The following is a 16,914-nucleotide window of genomic DNA, read 5'->3' on the forward strand; positions in this document are numbered from 1 at the left end:
TCAGATCCCGATTCCATGTTTTTACTTCTTGGGAGTAGCACATGTGTTGGTGAGGCTCCTTTGTAGGGACTACCAAGGTTATACATTGTATGCCTTATATAAAGTGTTATGCTTGTCACATTGAATGACTTATATAAGGTGTTATGTTTGTCACACATTCTTGACCCGCTTCGATATATGTCGATGGTGGCTTAAATGGAATTTTTTCTTACTGCGAGTTTGGGTGTTTTTAAGAGATCTGTATTGTAACCTTTCTTTCATTATAGTGGATCATATTCTTCTTCGTCTGATCGAGGACGTAACACATCTCCTTAATGTTTGAACCTCGTTAAATCTCTATGCCATCTTGTGTGAATCTGTATTTATTAATGTTTTTTCTAACATATTACTTGACACACTTAACATTTTAGAGCTTCTCAAACAATTCTCAAAGCATAACTCTGTAACATGGTGAAATCAGATTGGACTGAAAAATAAACTGCCAATTGTTGCAGGAAACTAGCCCTTAAATTGAGAAAGATATAAAATGCACTACTTAAATCCTGTTCTCAACCTTTATATCCAAATAAAAAAGAAACCTAATCTTTAAATATCACACAGCCCCCACTGCATCAGATGTTCCCCTCCTAATTCTTGAGCCATTCAAGTATTTCTCCAACAACTCAGCCTTTTATTAAGGATATTTCTGAACTTGTTTCTGGTATATTATGAGGATCAACATGGAAAATATGAAACAAATGCATAAATCCATGCTCCAAATTAATTTGGATACAAAATAAGCCTCTATATCACAAGTCTAATTCATATTAACTACAAATGAGGAGTTTATTCTGCATCCTTAATCGTTAATTCATGCAGCTAATGTTTGTAATAAGAGATCAACTATATATAAACTTGCACTATCTTAGGATTGGATCAAAGGTGAGCTGATGGGCTCATCTTCCTTCACCTCTTCTGTCTCAGCATCTCTAGCTTTAGCCCACAAAAGTAGGTAGAGACCAGAAACTATTAGTACTGCTCCAACAATGCTGAAAAAAAAATGGTAATTAGGAGATAATAATTTAAAGAAAATTTTATTCAAGCCAAAAAGCCCTAATATGTCCTCACTCTTATACTAATCAGCTATGAAGTATACAAGTGAGTTGTAAATTAGGCTAACCTTCCCCAGTGTGCAGGATTTTTATATACAAAAGTTTCTAAAAGAAAAGAGAAAATGATGAAAAGTGGGTTGAATGCCGATGTAAATACTGGGCCTCTCTTGTGTATGCACCATATCATCGCATAGAAGGAGAGTCCTATTACCATAATTCCTGCACAGTCCCAATTAAACAAATTTCATTGAGAGAATAAACTCCATATGTAAATGGAACTATTTTCTCTAGGTGGGCTTGGCTAGCAACTACATATCTGGTTTATGTGCTCATGCACTTATTTTTATAAGGCTCATTAAAATTAGGGTAATTTATAGCGCCACCCCTTAGAGAATGCCATAATTGTAAGACCATCCCCTCTGTTTCACCAAATTAGATTCAGACCACTGTCTCTGCAATAGCATTTCAAAGTCATTATTAATTTTCCAGTCCAATAGTTCCCCCTAAGCACCAATTGCAGTTAAGATTTCCATTACATACTACGAAGTACAGCTGCAATATGAACATTTTTTCCTACTGCTAAATCATCCAGTCTTGGAAAGGCTAAAGCTAGGGGAACCTCACCAGCCCCATACCATAGTTTTCAAGGCGTCACTTAGGTGACCGCCTTGGCATCCAAGCGCTTTGACAACTAGTGTCGCCTGGGTAGCCTATGCGGGTGTTTTGGCCAACTTGGTAGCCTAATTGGTGCGGCCTTGTGTCCCCCTCCAATGCCCTGGTTAGCCTAGACGCTGAAACAACTATGCCCCATACATCCTCCCAAACCTCAAGTGACACCCATTTCCAATGCAAGCAAAGTGCACAAAACAAGCTTGTTATAGCTAAATAATTTTTGGGATTTCTCTGCAGTGGCTTCTTTAATGGGCCTATATTATGGGCAATAGTCAAGAAAAAGAATTTAGAGATTTTGTCTCTATTTTCCATTTCATAGTAGTTCTAGGCCAGCTTGATTCTTATTTAAGTTCCTATTCTAGTTCCCTACAGATGGTAGTATAGTTTAAGCTTATTTTATTTTCAATTTTCTGTTTTAGAGTCCCATGTGAACTAGGAGGTCAAGGTTAAAGTTTCTATCTTCGAGTTGTTTTCGAGTGTAATGTATAGGTTTCCAAGGCGATGAGAACTAGGGTGCAGTTTCTGATTCAAGTGGATGGAATCAAGCAATCACTGAAGGTGATTCTACCAATATAGTCAGGCTGATAGGGAAGGAGGACAAGTCATGGCGTTGTGCACAACTGATAAGACCCCTTGAGACCTAATAGCCCCGATAGATTTTATCTTTCAAAGGCAGTCTAATTCCAATGATCTTGCTGATGAGTTAGCAATGTAAGGGGTTGTCAGCATAGACTTTGTATTGGGGAAGACATTCCTTTATACTCAGCAGATAAGAATTTTATTTTTGGGAGCATTTCGTGCCCTTTGAATTGACGCTATCTTTTCTCTTGAATAAAATTCTGTTGCCATATATATATTCATAATGTCACTTTATGAGGATACCCAGATTTATCTTCTTCCCTGTTCTAGGTTTTTACCAATACTAGTTGTCTGGAATCTGGATCACACATATCAGGTCATAACCTTTAGACACTGTTCCAGCTGCAATAGTCAGATTTCCCAGCAAGTTTTCTTTACCTTGTTGGTTCTAGTACCAGCAAATTACTTCTGTTTCTGTTCAAGGGTTCATAACGTTTTTGCCCTTATGAATAAAACATTGATAAGTTACCCATTTTCATTATCCCAGAAATACCCCAATTTTTCATTTTACCATTTCATTTTCCTTATCACTTTCTCTCCTTCTCTCCGTACCTATGACCAAGGGTTCAGACGAGTTCCATTGCAGGCAAATACTTCTTCTTTCATCTCCGGCGAGAAGTGTGCTTCCATCACTCCCATCTTAGGCCGCTGGCGAGAAGGAGAAGTATTCGCCGAGCCAACCTTCTTTCATGGGCTCGTCATCTTGCTTACGGTGGGAAGCAGGTTTACCTTTTTGGTTGTTGATTCTTATATATTCATCGAAGTTATTTCCAACTTCCATCACTCGAAAAAGTAATGATTCCTTTTTCCCTTTTTTATATTATATTTTATTTTTTAGTTCTTGCATTTTTGGGCACGTCAAGTTCTTCAAGTCTTATTTGGTTTTTGGTTATTTCAAATCTCTCTTTTTTTTTTTTTTTTTGGCTATCCCTTTTGCAGGAATTCTCTTGAAGTTTCATGCCTGAAATGAGGTATTTCCCAGTCTTAAAGGACAGGAAGAAGCTTGGTTTTGGATTATTTCAAATCTCTTTTTTGTTTTTTTGCATTCCCTTTTGCAGGAATTCTCTTGATGTTTCATGCCGAAAATGGAGTGTTTCCCAGTCTTGAAGGGTAGGAAGAAGTAGTTTGAGAAATTGATCTACATTAATGAATCCTCATGAGAATACACCTACTAAGCTCCCTGAACCTCAAACCCATAGTTGAGCACTTTAGTCCGCTCCTCCAAGCTTCAAGACAAGACCCACAGTTGTCCAACCTGCAAGCAGAGTCACCAATAGTAGAGCTCGGGCATTATCTGCTCCTTCAAGCCTAAACGTGGAAGAGGGAGATGCACTCTCACCTTTTGAATATGATGAACAAGAAGAATTAAAGAACAGAGGTGGATTGCCAAAGGAACAACGGCCCCAAGCCCACAACCTTTGCCTCTTCCTTCGCCTCGAAGTGTTGGGTCTAGTTTGTTGAAGACTATGGGGAGCTTCAAATCAGGGAACATCAGTGGTCCTCTTGCTGCCTCTGGTCCTTTACCCTCTACCTCCTTTGGTACTCCGTAACTTCTCATATGAAGAGGTTGCATATGCTTGCCATTTATTCCCTCCTCTGTCTTAATTAAGAGTTTGGTAGAGTAAGAAATCGAATCCAACGTGAGCAAGATGAGGAGTTTCCAAATGAGTTCCGTCGCCGAGTGAAAGAAATAGTAACTTATTACAAGGGTATTTTAGGTACTTCATATTTAATAAGAACATTTTGGTATTTAAAATAAAATATAATTACTGACATCAGCATATATGGTATATTCTTTAACAGTGAATGAAGGTTGGGGGTCTGAGTCTAATTTAGTGAAACACAAGGAGTGGTCTTATAATTGTGGCATTCTCCAGGGGGTGGCGTTGTAAATTACCCTTAAAATTAAGGCAATCAGGTATTTTTAATGGGCCTTAAAATTCAAATTAACAAAAATACCTGGTTGTATGTGGAAGATGAAGGAGAATATTGTTTTGCGTAGTTTTGTAAACCACAGTGGAAAAAAGATTTAATTCCCTATATCGGATGAAGTTACCGTAATACCCTTTTCAAGGCTCATCCATCGATAGTTAAACGCGTTGTGTAAAGTGAAAAGGTGATCCACGGGTAAAAAACTTGAGTAGAAATTTTTTCTTTTTTTTTTTTTTTTTTTCTTTTTTTGTTTTTAGAACTTAGGTCGACTTTTAGTGACTCACCCAACTAGTCTTCAATTCAAAATGAATTAATTCACAAATTAAATTGCAACAAAGGAATTAATTCCTTCTCCATCCGGAAACCTCTACTCTGCAAACATATTTCCTATCATGTGTTTAAAATTTTGTGTTTACAGGTAGATCCAAGGTCTCTTTGCTTACTAGTGGAATTGACAAAGTGGCAAAAAAAATCTTCAGAAATAATAAAAATCAATAAATTTTATTTTTGGGCCAAATAATGAACGTACCATTGAAAAATGTTTTCTTTTTCTATTAAGATTTCAATGAAAAGATTATTCCACTCCAATCCGGCCACTTATAACCAGATAGGCTACCCGTGCAAGCCAACTTTACTCTAGGGTTAAAAAACAAGCATGTTCAAAACCCAATCATGTCTAGATTTGGGGCCCGATGGACCAAGTTCTGAATGGTCTAGGTTGGGTTATGACGATCCAACCCAATTTACGGTCATAATTGAAGACCAGACCCAGCCTTAACCTGATTCTAAGAAAAGGTTACCTTCATAGCCTTTCTCCATATTAACTGCCTTAAAATCTGGCACATTGCCAAGTGTATCAGCCCAGATCCTCTCCAGTGCTCTAGTGCACTCATTGTGTATCAAAAGGCTGATCGCATTTGAACATGTGCCTTTGGTCATTGGATGTACACTGGGTGTTCTAACATACTTAAGAGTATCTGGTTCCCTGAGCTTTCTCTCTCTCACCCTGCACTGGTACCTCTCCAAACCCTGGAGGGGATCCAAATCTATGAATTAATAATGCTTTTGGTCAGAAATTTTCCCCATTAGTGGGATATATGTGGCCCTTTCTCTAAGTTACAACTAAGCACTTGTACAAAAGTTTGTTTCTTGTGTGGTGGTACAGAGAAATTTCATATAGGTCCCTTCTAGTTGCAAGCAAAGGAAAATGAAGAGGAAAATAAAATCACTTTGGAAAATAAAAAGAAATTTTTTATAAACATATGGTTGTAAAAGTGACCTACAACTCTTATCATATTTGATAAATATATTTTCAGACGTGAAATTTATTTTATATCTCAAATCAAAGTAATTTGATTGCACAGTGAAGTAAAATTTAATCACCAAATTTGATATCTTTCGGAGTTAACTACACCATCATTAGAGGTAATGGTTACAAAAAGAAATTCACTTTGTAGTGATTTAATTTCACTTCTCTTCTTTTTTTTATTTCCTTTGCAACCAAACAAATCCATTAGATGCTTCTAAGGCTTGCAAATTATAAGGGATAGGCTGGGTTTTTTAACCCTCATTTTGATACTTTTTCATGATGTTTATATGTAAAAGTACTATCATATCACTTTGGTCTTTGTCTAGATATACTTAATTAAAGGCATAGGTAATCCCATAAGTCTACCGTGTATTATATGGAAAAAAGAAAGATGAAAGTCATGTGGCCCTTGCACTCAGATACAAGGGAACGCAAAATTACTACTCCAGCCCCTTCATGTTGATGCCCCTGAAGTGGCTCTCATTGACCCCATGCTGTGCAGGGACCACATGACCATGCAACAATCTCTTGTCTTGTTATATAATAGTATTAAATAAAATACCCAAGGGTTAAGCTAGATGTCTTAACCCTAGCCAGACCCAACCTAGAGCTCAGTTTGAAATTTGTCAACCCTAACTTCTCCTGTGGGTTGGAAATTTGATCCCAAGCCTTGAGAATGAAACAGGGTTAGGCTAAAGTTTTCATGTCAAAATTACACCATGAGGTGCAACTCTGGATTACCTATCCCTGTATATAATAAGTCACACCTATGGTTAGGTGATGACATCCGTTTTTTTTTATAAATGTCTCTCAATGCACTCTTAACCACAATAGGAAAAGCAGATGCCATTATGGAACATACAGATGAAGATAGGATCCGTTGCTCGTATGATCACCTAGTCGTACGAGTCAGCATTTAACACCTGTCTTTTCTTCTACTATTACAAGAATAAAAAAAAAAAATATATATATATATATATATATTTAAAAACAAAAAAGACAGATGTTAGATGCTGACTTGTACAATCAAGTGATCATACGAGCAACTAATCCAATTTTTCCATGATAGGTGATCCAAGCTCCGAGGCGTCTGTCTTACTCTTACCCCGAAGAAGATAACGGAAAGAACCATACCACCTTCCCACATTATGTCCCAGGACGACCTTGAGATCATTGTTGCAGCAGAGATTGCTGTTTGGATGGTTCCAAAAAACATCATAATTGCATTTAAGGACTGTTCAGCTGGATATACTCGAACAATATGACCATGTAATGTCAAATATTAACAATCTAAATTATAATGGGTTAAGGCCATAGATTGGTTGCACAAAAATAAAAAGGCAATAGATTGAAAAGTTTCATGTTATTTAATGCTCCGTTTGGTTAGAAGTAAAGTAAATATAAATACCTAAAAACGTAGTAAAATTCAACAAACTAAATAAAGAAGTCATTTACCCATGGGCATGTTTGTTTTATTGACAAATGATATTTTAAATGAAAATTTTCTTTTATTTAAAAATTTCCAACTTTTTGTTAAACGGAAAGAAATATTTTTTTGTGATAAATAAACTGATTCGATTCCTTTCCAATTAATTGGGCATTTATTAGTGATCTAAGTGCTAGGAGGACTTTCGACATGCATCCCAATATATGGATGTGTATCCCCAGATCCTCCCAGCCGTTGAATAGTGATTGAGTGCCAGTTAATTGGAGATGATGTTTTTCTTAACTGAACTAGAGTTTTGAAACCATGGATAATGCAAATTTTGGGTCATCCTTACCACCAAAATATTCCAAAAGCAAGTAGAAAGTACTGCAACTATGACCAAGATACTGCCAAAAGTAGTTCTTCCTGTTGATGCTTGAGAACTACTTAACAATGTCGATTCTGTTATTGCGGGTCCCTTCCATATCACCATTGTCAATGCTCCACCAACAGAGATGGCCACACCAAATATCTTGGCCTGTCCATTAAAATTCTGAAAGCTTACTTGTTCTTGTCCAAAAATCAATGCCAAAACAAAGATTATAGATGTCTGTAAGTTCAAAACAATGCTCTCAAATGTCGATCCTACTAATTGCAGGCTTACAGTCAATAGCATTTGACACAATGTTACCCTATACATCAAAATCAACACAAACAAAGATAAGAATTCAAATGTTGAAATAAGAGAAGAGGAGGAACAGATAAAGGAATTACTTGACTGCAAGAGTCCAGCAAGGAAGCCATAGCATAGTATCTTAAAGGAAAGTGGGGGTCTTCTCCCTCTGCAAGAAAACAAGAGAAATGACAAATTGAGAAAGAGTATGGCCAAAAGAAAAATATAGTCCCACATGATCACTTTTATTTTCTTTTTTATTTTTTCCTTATTTGATTTGACTTTCTCCTAATTTGGAACCCAAAAGAATCAGTAAGCACGGGAAAACAAACTGCAAAGGTATCTTTAACTAAACTACCAAAAAAATAAGCTAGCCTCATTCTCATAAGGTTAGTTGCACAGAGAGAGAGAGAGAGAGAGAGAGTTGTCATCACTTACTTTTCAAGGAAGAAGGCAAGAGAAGATAAAACAAGAGTAGAAATGATGCTCTCATAGACGATGAGGGTGAGAGCACTGATCCCTTTAGAGGTAAGTAACTGAGTAAGACTCATGAGGATTGCAAGGCAGAGTTGGAAGAGGGTCAGTAGGAAGTAAGGCTTGCAGAGCTCAAGCAATAACCTCAGCCCTCTCTGGTCCATCTTTCAATCTCTACATCATGTCTTGGTCGTAACCCCAAGGAACAACTAATACCCTGTGTTTGTTATTCAAGGGTTGAGCTATAGCATTCGTGCATAACCCATGGGAGGGTATAATTTCATCCTCTCTTTTTTTTTCTTTTTTTCCTTTTTCTAATAGTAAATACAAGCCAAACAAGAAACGAAAAACAGTGTCTTTAAATTTTTGAAGAAAAAGAAAATGAGATGTTGACCCTAACTTTTGCCTCTCAAAGTTGTTTTTTCTAAGTCAAGTAGTTTTTTGTGTTTTGAGAACACAGCCATCTCTCTTCTCCACACAACAAGGGGTAAAGGTATCTTTTCATAAGAGGAGGAAAGAGATACGTATGGTCGTGCTGGTGTAGACCACCTAAACCCATGAAATATCAATTGATGTTTAGTTAAAAGCTTTAAGTACTAGATGGAATTGACCCAAGAGTATATTTAGATACATCCAAGGCCTCAAGATTATTAGTTTAGGATAATGTCTCTACAACTTCCAATATCTTACCAACAATATTGCTATCAGTATCAAAGTCACTCCCACCCCAACCCCTAATTCACAGTTTTCTCTATAATCTTGCGTAATAGTAACAAAATCAAAATTATCATCATTTAATTTGGCTTTTGGTTGCAAGGGGAATGCAAATTTTTTATATAAAGTGAAATTTTTTTTCTTAGAAAAAATAAATTTAGATGTTTGATTGCAAGGAAAATATATTTTACATGCGAAAAAAATTTCACTTAACCAGTAAAATTTCCTTTTTTATTTCTCCACCAAAATAGGAAGAAAAAAAAAACCCTACTCTCACAATCTCTCTCCCACTCTCACAACTCTCACCCACTCATGACTCTCAACGATCTCTCTCTCTCCCTCTCTCCCTCTCTCTCACGCGACTCAATTGGATTTTTTTTTACCAAAAGACTTTGGGTTTGAGTCATATAGAGCATTACTGAATTGTTGAGTAATGGGTTTGTTTTGACCAAAAAACTTTTGGAATGGGCCTTTTAGTTGTTATTACTTGTGATCTATTACTGTTTTCTTTGTGATCATCTTTTATATTATTTTAAATATTTATTTATGCTGCATTCATTTGATGTATAGAATGAAATGGTTTATTTTGGTTAATAATAGAACATAGTATCTGATGACATTTGGTTTGATTTGGTACAGATCTTGAATGACCTGATTCACATAACCAATATAAATTTTGAGGAGATAGGTGGGTTATTGATTGAAAAATACTCTCCTCCCATCTCTTTTTGTGGAGTTTGGTTGGATTATTAGTTTTTTAAAATTTTATATCAATTTTACATCCAACCAAACAACTATGGTAAATTAATTTCACTTCATTTCTGTTGCAACCAAACGACTCAAAAGGGAAAAAAAATCGCTTCACTTCCCTCCACTTCACTTCACTTCACTTCCCTTCATTTCCCTTCCCTTCCCATTTTCCTTGCAACCAAACGCAACCATTGTATATCAGATCCTTTAGAACACAATGCAGTAGGATAAACACCCCTAGCTATATTCAAGGGGAGGAAAAGAAAACATCAAGGGGCATTTGGTAAAAATATCTTCAATATCTAAATTTTCCTTCTATGTTTCCTTCCCATCAACATTGTACTCATTCGACCATTAAAAAAAAAAAAAGAAAAAGAAAAATTGTATTCAGGTTTTTTTTTTTTTACCCCTCCCCCAACCCCGAAGATTTTATTTGTTTGATTCTCTTCTATGATTGCCTGGCTTCTAAAAGAACAAAACATACGGTCTCTTTCTCTCAAAAGGAACTTTATTAAGGACTTCAGAAAACAACCCACAAAAATGAAACAAAACAAAAGCACATTTACAATTCATCTTAATCTTAGTCTCAAGCTCCTTGTTTAAATGCCAATGAAGATCTTTGTTAACTTGTCCCCAATAAGCAATTGTATCCCATGCTTTCAAGAGAATATCAGAAGACGATCCATGAGAGTCGTCTCTTATGTTATATTCAAGTCTATCATGCAATTGCCTGCACGAAGTATAATGCAAGTGGTTCGTGAGAAATTTATTGATATTTAGTGCAGGGCACATGGTTTGTGAGAAATACCATTCTCCTTCAATCACGGAGTGAAATTTAACCAATTATCATACATTAGATAGACAGGGCTTTCCTATCTGAGGAGTCAACAACCAAAGTATTGACCTCCATATGAATAAAAAAGAGATTACAGCTGATAAAATATGTAGCAAGGTGTTAGATATCTTATATAAGCAGCAGGTCAGGTCCAAAGTAACGCGAGCCACTTGAGCAAATGGCTATAGGCTTTTGTGGTAATATTGTACTTCCTATAAAAGGCCATTACCCAATGATGATCCACCTATGATGTGATAACTTCGAGGAGACAATTTACCTTCACCCGTAGATAAATGGAAAATCTCTTGTTTATAGCTTTCAGTGTCTTGAGATGGATATTGAGAATGAGGAAAAACTATGATCAACTTGACATACTAGAGGACTAAGAGTAATAATAACCCTAGGTAAGTGAATTAACTGTCCTCCCCAAGAAGAGAAAACTTTCTCATGACTTTAAGCAGTTCAGCTTTTGAAAAATCTCTTGGGTAAACTTAGAGACAACATGGGATAGAAGCATTTTAGCTTTTGAAAAATCTCTTGATAGACTTAAAAACAAGATGGGATAGGAAATGGGCCAATGGGAAAAAATATCTAATAATTTGTAAGTTGTTTCCCTCATTCTAACCAGTAAGGAGCTTTGTTACACAGCCAAGTAAAATATAACTTTCCTTGCAACATCCAAGCAACCATCTTACAAAGGATTTGAAATCTGCTTTCTTAAAGCATATTGAGAGATCGCGGATTACTTGTGAGGTAATTAGGGTTAACTTCACTAGTACTAGGAGTGTCTATAGACTCTCTAAAAAGTTGCCAAAAGATAATCTCTCTCTCTCTCTCTCTCTCTCTCTCTCTCTAACCCATGATTGTGGGCCAGTGGCCCATGATAAACATACACCATATTGAAAATGCCTCAAGCTAACCCAAGCCAATAAGTTGCCACCAATTCAATTGGCGGCCATCACTAGGAGCATTTCCACCCCACCCTCTCCACATAAAAAAATAAAAAAATAAAAAATAAGGGCAAAACTGACCGATATGCACTTATCCAATCCAGATCAATGTTGATATCGATATCAGCAGATACCGAAATGTTCATGAGTTGGTTGGGTTTATGAGTTTTACCTTCTCTCTTTACTTTGGAAAGATGAAATTGGAAGTTGAGATCCATGGCGTCATTGGTAGGCAAAGATTGGAATATATCCCACCCACTTTTCAGCCAAAATTTTCACCCAACTTAGCCAACTCGATCCCTCAATATTTTTTCTGTGATGAACTCCCTTTATTTATGAGATATTTTCGACATTTTCAGAAATCTTACTATACGTTTTTGAGATCAAGTCTTCGTTTAACCAAGGTGATGATTCACCAACGGTAATGTGTTTTGACTCGGGGTTGATCATTAATTCTCACCTTCTATCATGGTTTAAGATATTAAAATTGGTCATAGATTGGACTCGACCTCTATGGATCCCATTCGAATCTGATTAGGCCAGGATTGACAGAAATACCCTTGATTATCTTTTAAAAAAAGAAAAGAAAAAAGAAAGAAAGAGATTTTTACCTTATCACCCTTCTTCCATACTGACTCAGCCAACTGTGATACAATACTAACCAGGAGATCTGATCTGCTTCCTCAAACCGTGCCGTCTTATTGTTCATGGTCTGAAATGTGAACTTGCCCTTTTACCTAAAAGAAAATACCCTTCCATTGGGTGTGGAGAGAAACCGGTTCCTATATGTATATATATATATATATATATTTTTTTTTTTTTTTTTTTTTTTTTTTGAAATTCAGGCCCAGTACTGCAGTCCAAAGTTCAGTTTGTTAAGAAGGGATCTGGCATCCTTCGTCAGTCAGCCAGGTCTGGTTTGGTTCAGGTAGACCCACATTTGGACGCTGTTCTTTTCTGGATTAGAAGATGTTATATATCCTTTGTTCCAACCTTTCCCATAATAATGATAATAATAAAAAAAAAATAATACCTTTGATTCTTATATAAAACTGGATAGACTCCATAAAATAGGTCTTGGGCAGCCATACTTGCAATTATCTATGATTAAAGGATAAAATTTATGGCTGAAAATAGTCCCTTCAAGGATTGGTTAGACTAGTGATTGAAGATGAACTTAAACTAATCACAAGTAGGTTGCACAATGCATCTATGTCAAGTACCATGCGATTGGACAGCTTTTAGTGTGGAAGCATAGAAGATTTTGAAAGATAGTTCGACCTTGGTGAGCTCCAATTGTCATTTTACACCATCAATATGTAAGAAAAAAATAGAGAAAAAATGCTCCCTAATCTAGAGGGTGTATATAAACATCAACAAGCGAATTTTTTAGGTTTCACAGGAATGGAGACGTTATTTCACCACCCTTTGTGTCTAAGCGCAAGGACATACGACCAAGAAATATTTATTTCTCCAAATATAATTTTTTCATAAGATAGTGGTTTCCAGTCGACATCGGTGGCCTTAATTAGCTACAATTCTGACATAAACCAAACACAAAGTACTAGCTAACATTATTAAGGAAAGCATTCTTACGTGATTGATTATGTAAGTGGCTTTATTATATAATACCATTATTGAAAAATAAAAAGGGAGAAGGAAGAGGCCATTTTTATTTTTCATTTTTTTGGGTAAGAGGACGAGGCCATTGAAAACTGAAAAGAGAGACCGAATGAAGGGATATGGAGGATCCTCGAAAACTGAAACACTTTTTATGAATTGTAAGGTCCTGACAAGGAATTTGAAGAATGATACAACAAAGAGTTCCAAAGGTAATTAGAGTCAAGATAGGTAGGAGCATGATATATCCCTAAGATAAGTTTGGCCTTCTCTCTTTGAAAAAAAAAAAAAGATATCATCTAAACAGTAATTTGGTTGACTGAGAGAAGTGGAGCGAGGGGTCCAGCCCTTCACGCCAGGAAAGAGTGAAAGACTAGTCTATCCAAATGGACCCAAGAGCTTCTTCACTCACTGACTCAACACTCACCTTGTCTTTCAAAGGTATCAATCTTGGATTCAGACTTGAATGAATTCCTGTAATTTGATGTGTGTGTCTAGAAAGAGAGAGAGAGAATAATGCAGCCAATAAGGAATGCCCAAAAGCGAAAACATTAAAGGGGGCCCTTGAGCCCTTCCCTTCCATTTTCATGCCTTTTTCTTCACTTTCAGTGGCTTTTAGCTGTAGCTGTTAGTCTCTTGAAAGAGCAATCTTATTTCTCAAAAAAAAGAAAAAAAAAATCTCATTTCTTAAAGATGGTGGTGTCACAGACTCACAGCAAAGGACTCCTGAGGATATATATTGGATAAAGACTCACAAGGAGAGTTCCCTCAAACAAACAATAATTAAGGAAAATTTTACCCAAAAAGAAAATTTAAGGAAAATAATATCACACTTTGTGGTACGCTACTTCTATGAACTTCTAATGAGATAATTTTACGGGAATTTAAGGACAAGTCGTGGACTCCCTGATCACACGCCCCTATGCACAGACACAAAAGTGGCAAAAAGACTATCCTAACCCCCTGTTAGATGCATGCACTTCACCTGATTGGTCCTCACATGCAACCAAATACAATCACAGCCTTAATATGAATGACTGGTTTAGATCATGAGCCTTTTACTTTTCAACAAAATAAAATATTGAGCTTTTTACCCCTACATATGTTGGTAGATGTTAACATTTGGTTATATAATCTTTCCATTCAATTATAATAGATAAGGAACCATATGGATTAGCCATATGTCAAAATTGTACCTAGTGCATATTGTATGATTGCTAATGCCATTACTGATGTTAAGCCGAAATTTACCACATGAACATATTGATTTCACTAGGAACAAGACAACCATTTGTTTCATTTAATAAAAAATAACATCTTATAGATGTGTATAAAAATTGACACCATATTTTGATTGTCCTTTATTTTATTCTTGAAATATTAAAATTCATGACAAAATAAGATTTTTAAAAATAATTTATCATAATGCTATTATAAAAAATTATCATCATTTTACATATTTTTCAAATACGCGTTTGAATACAATTTTTTAAAATAAATTATATTATACTAAAATAAATAAATAAAATAAAATAATAATTTTTTTGATGATATTTTCCATCATCTTCTCCTTTTGCATAATCATCTATTCCTTCTCTTCAACGTTGACTTTACTTTTTTTTTTTTTTATTTAACATTGAGATCATTAATGCTGAAAACAGTATCGACCCTGTCCAAAGTTGACAGTTTGCCTCTTAATTCGAGAGGTGGTTCTGTTCATGTAGACTTCTCTACATACCAATTGATGCGACAGCTTAAATTGATCTATATACCTAGCCACTATATGATATAACTCCCTCCAACCTCATGTATTTATCAGATACATCCTTATATATGCATTAACATGATCATCCCATTCCAACATGTTATGGACCACAATTTATCTGAAGCCATATTAGCATTAATTGAGAAAAAACCGTTCCTTTCTCTTCAGTAATGATGTCCATCCATGCTTTCCACATCCAGAACTTGAAAGTAGTGTTTGGCAAGGTGCAAAAAAAAATACGGTAGGAAAGCTTTATACAAGAACAAAAAAATCACAAACATTTGACAATTATAAGCATCTGAGGTGAAGAGGGAGTCTCCCTTTTATTAAAAAAAAAATAATAAAAAAACAAAAGGAGAGAGTCTCTTCATCTAAAGTGATTTTATATTATGATGGGACAGGTTTCTTAGAATAGTAAAAGACTTTTGCTCATGTCAATGGAAGGATTAAATTATAGAAAATTTTCTCTTCATTGTGGGTAGAAAGAAACTCGGTCATAATTTTTTATTCAAAATTTTCTTGCAAATAATTAGAAAATGAAGTAACTAGAACAAAAGCATCATTCGCATCATAGTCTTTTGTTCCATATAAATGATATGCCGATCACAACAGGAGTTGAGTCATACATATCTATTAAAAGAAATCTTTAGCATAGCAATTGGAAATAATTTTGAACGGAAAAGAACTTTGTCCGGGAGCATGCATGACCTACATTAAAGCTTTCATGTGTCTATCTCTCTCCATTGATGATTTGATTCTATCATTATAAAACTTTTTTTTTTAATATAAATACTAAAAAAACTAGTTTTCGTATCAATAACCAATCCAATGAGGCCCAAAATCACTCATTTGTATAGTTCATAGAGCACACTCTCCATATGTTTAGCAAATGATGATCCCTATTAGTGAGTGTTTCACTGATTTGTATCCCAATCAAATAGCTACATGGTGTATCTTATTCTTATGATGTGAGTCATGAATATATACTTGGCTTTTTTTTTTGTGGGTACTCATATTGAGTCATTAGTAGTTGAAAAAGAAGCATGTTTTTCCCTTTTGTGTGATTAGTCTTTGCAATGTTGCCCACCTTACAACAACAATAATCCAGTCTTATCCCAATTAAATTGGGTAGGTTACATGGATCCAAATTGACATTCATATTCTTAACACAATTTTAAGATTCATTATCAAATAGGTTGCATCGATATCAATTGTGATCAATACTAATGCTTCACAGATAGAATCGACTAATAAGATATAAATATGATTTTCTTTAAAAAAAGAAAAATATTGTTTTGTTCTAGAATCAAGCTAATATGTATCAATTCCGATATCAATAGTAACCAATACTAAATGTCTAAATCTATGTATTATTTACTATACATCCACAGTTCACATGTCACATAAATAACTTTTGGAAGCCTTTCGGGATTGTTGATTGGTTGTTTCCTTTCTCTTTTTCTCATAAAGCAATTATTGATTTTTTTTTTTTTTTTTTTTGATTAGTTTGATGATGCATATATAGTCGCATACCATCATTTAGTAAACTTGAAAATAGCATTATTTTCTACCAATTAAAAAAAAACAGCATTATTTGATTCTCTTTAATGATTGGGAGAAGTAGTGATCAAATGCCAAGACAAAATTAGCATTCCAATAAGCTTCAACAATTATGTCTTAAGTGAATAACAATACATAATCATTGCGTATGCTCTTCTATGATTGCTTCTAAAATGTATAATATCTATAATGCAAAAGAATCCAGTGTGCAAATTCTATCCCACACCTTCTTACGTTTCATGTCATCAACTCCACACTCTCTCCGGTCTCCACCCTCTCTTGTTTACCAAAAAAAAAAATGTATATATGCCTATATGGGGCATTTTAATGTGGAGAGAAGGAGAGTGGATATTTTTTTGGTAGAACCATGTATACAAAATTCTATTGATGGAAAACCTCTCCATTACATATAATCACCTTTTGTTTTGTTATGAAAATTTCTAGGTTGATATTCTTCTAGAGGAAAATACACTACCTAACTGCACCCCCTAACCTAGACACAGA

At 35.3% G+C, this 16,914-nt stretch overlaps 1 protein-coding gene across 2 annotated transcripts; it reads right to left on the minus strand.

The window, feature by feature from the left end:
* Positions 1-826: 826 nt before the first annotated feature.
* Positions 827-8,475, minus strand: LOC122059677 (WAT1-related protein At1g43650-like). Of its 2 annotated transcripts, none has more exons than XM_042622636.1 (5): positions 8,181-8,475; positions 7,844-7,911; positions 7,425-7,607; positions 1,160-1,311; positions 827-1,028 (listed from the first exon to the last, which is right to left on the minus strand). In XM_042622636.1, the coding sequence occupies exons 1-5, from the start codon at positions 8,233-8,235 to the stop codon at positions 905-907; spliced, it is 582 nt and encodes a 193-aa protein (XP_042478570.1). In that variant the 5' UTR covers positions 8,236-8,475; the 3' UTR covers positions 827-904. The 2 variants fall into 2 exon arrangements, with proteins under 2 accessions (XP_042478570.1, XP_042478569.1); XM_042622635.1 differs by having other exon boundaries at positions 7,425-7,761.
* Between the last annotated feature and the right edge of the window lie 8,439 nt (positions 8,476-16,914).

Source organism: Macadamia integrifolia, chromosome 13, assembly GCF_013358625.1.
Source record: "Macadamia integrifolia cultivar HAES 741 chromosome 13, SCU_Mint_v3, whole genome shotgun sequence".
In the NCBI taxonomy this organism is placed as follows: domain Eukaryota; kingdom Viridiplantae; phylum Streptophyta; class Magnoliopsida; order Proteales; family Proteaceae; genus Macadamia; species Macadamia integrifolia.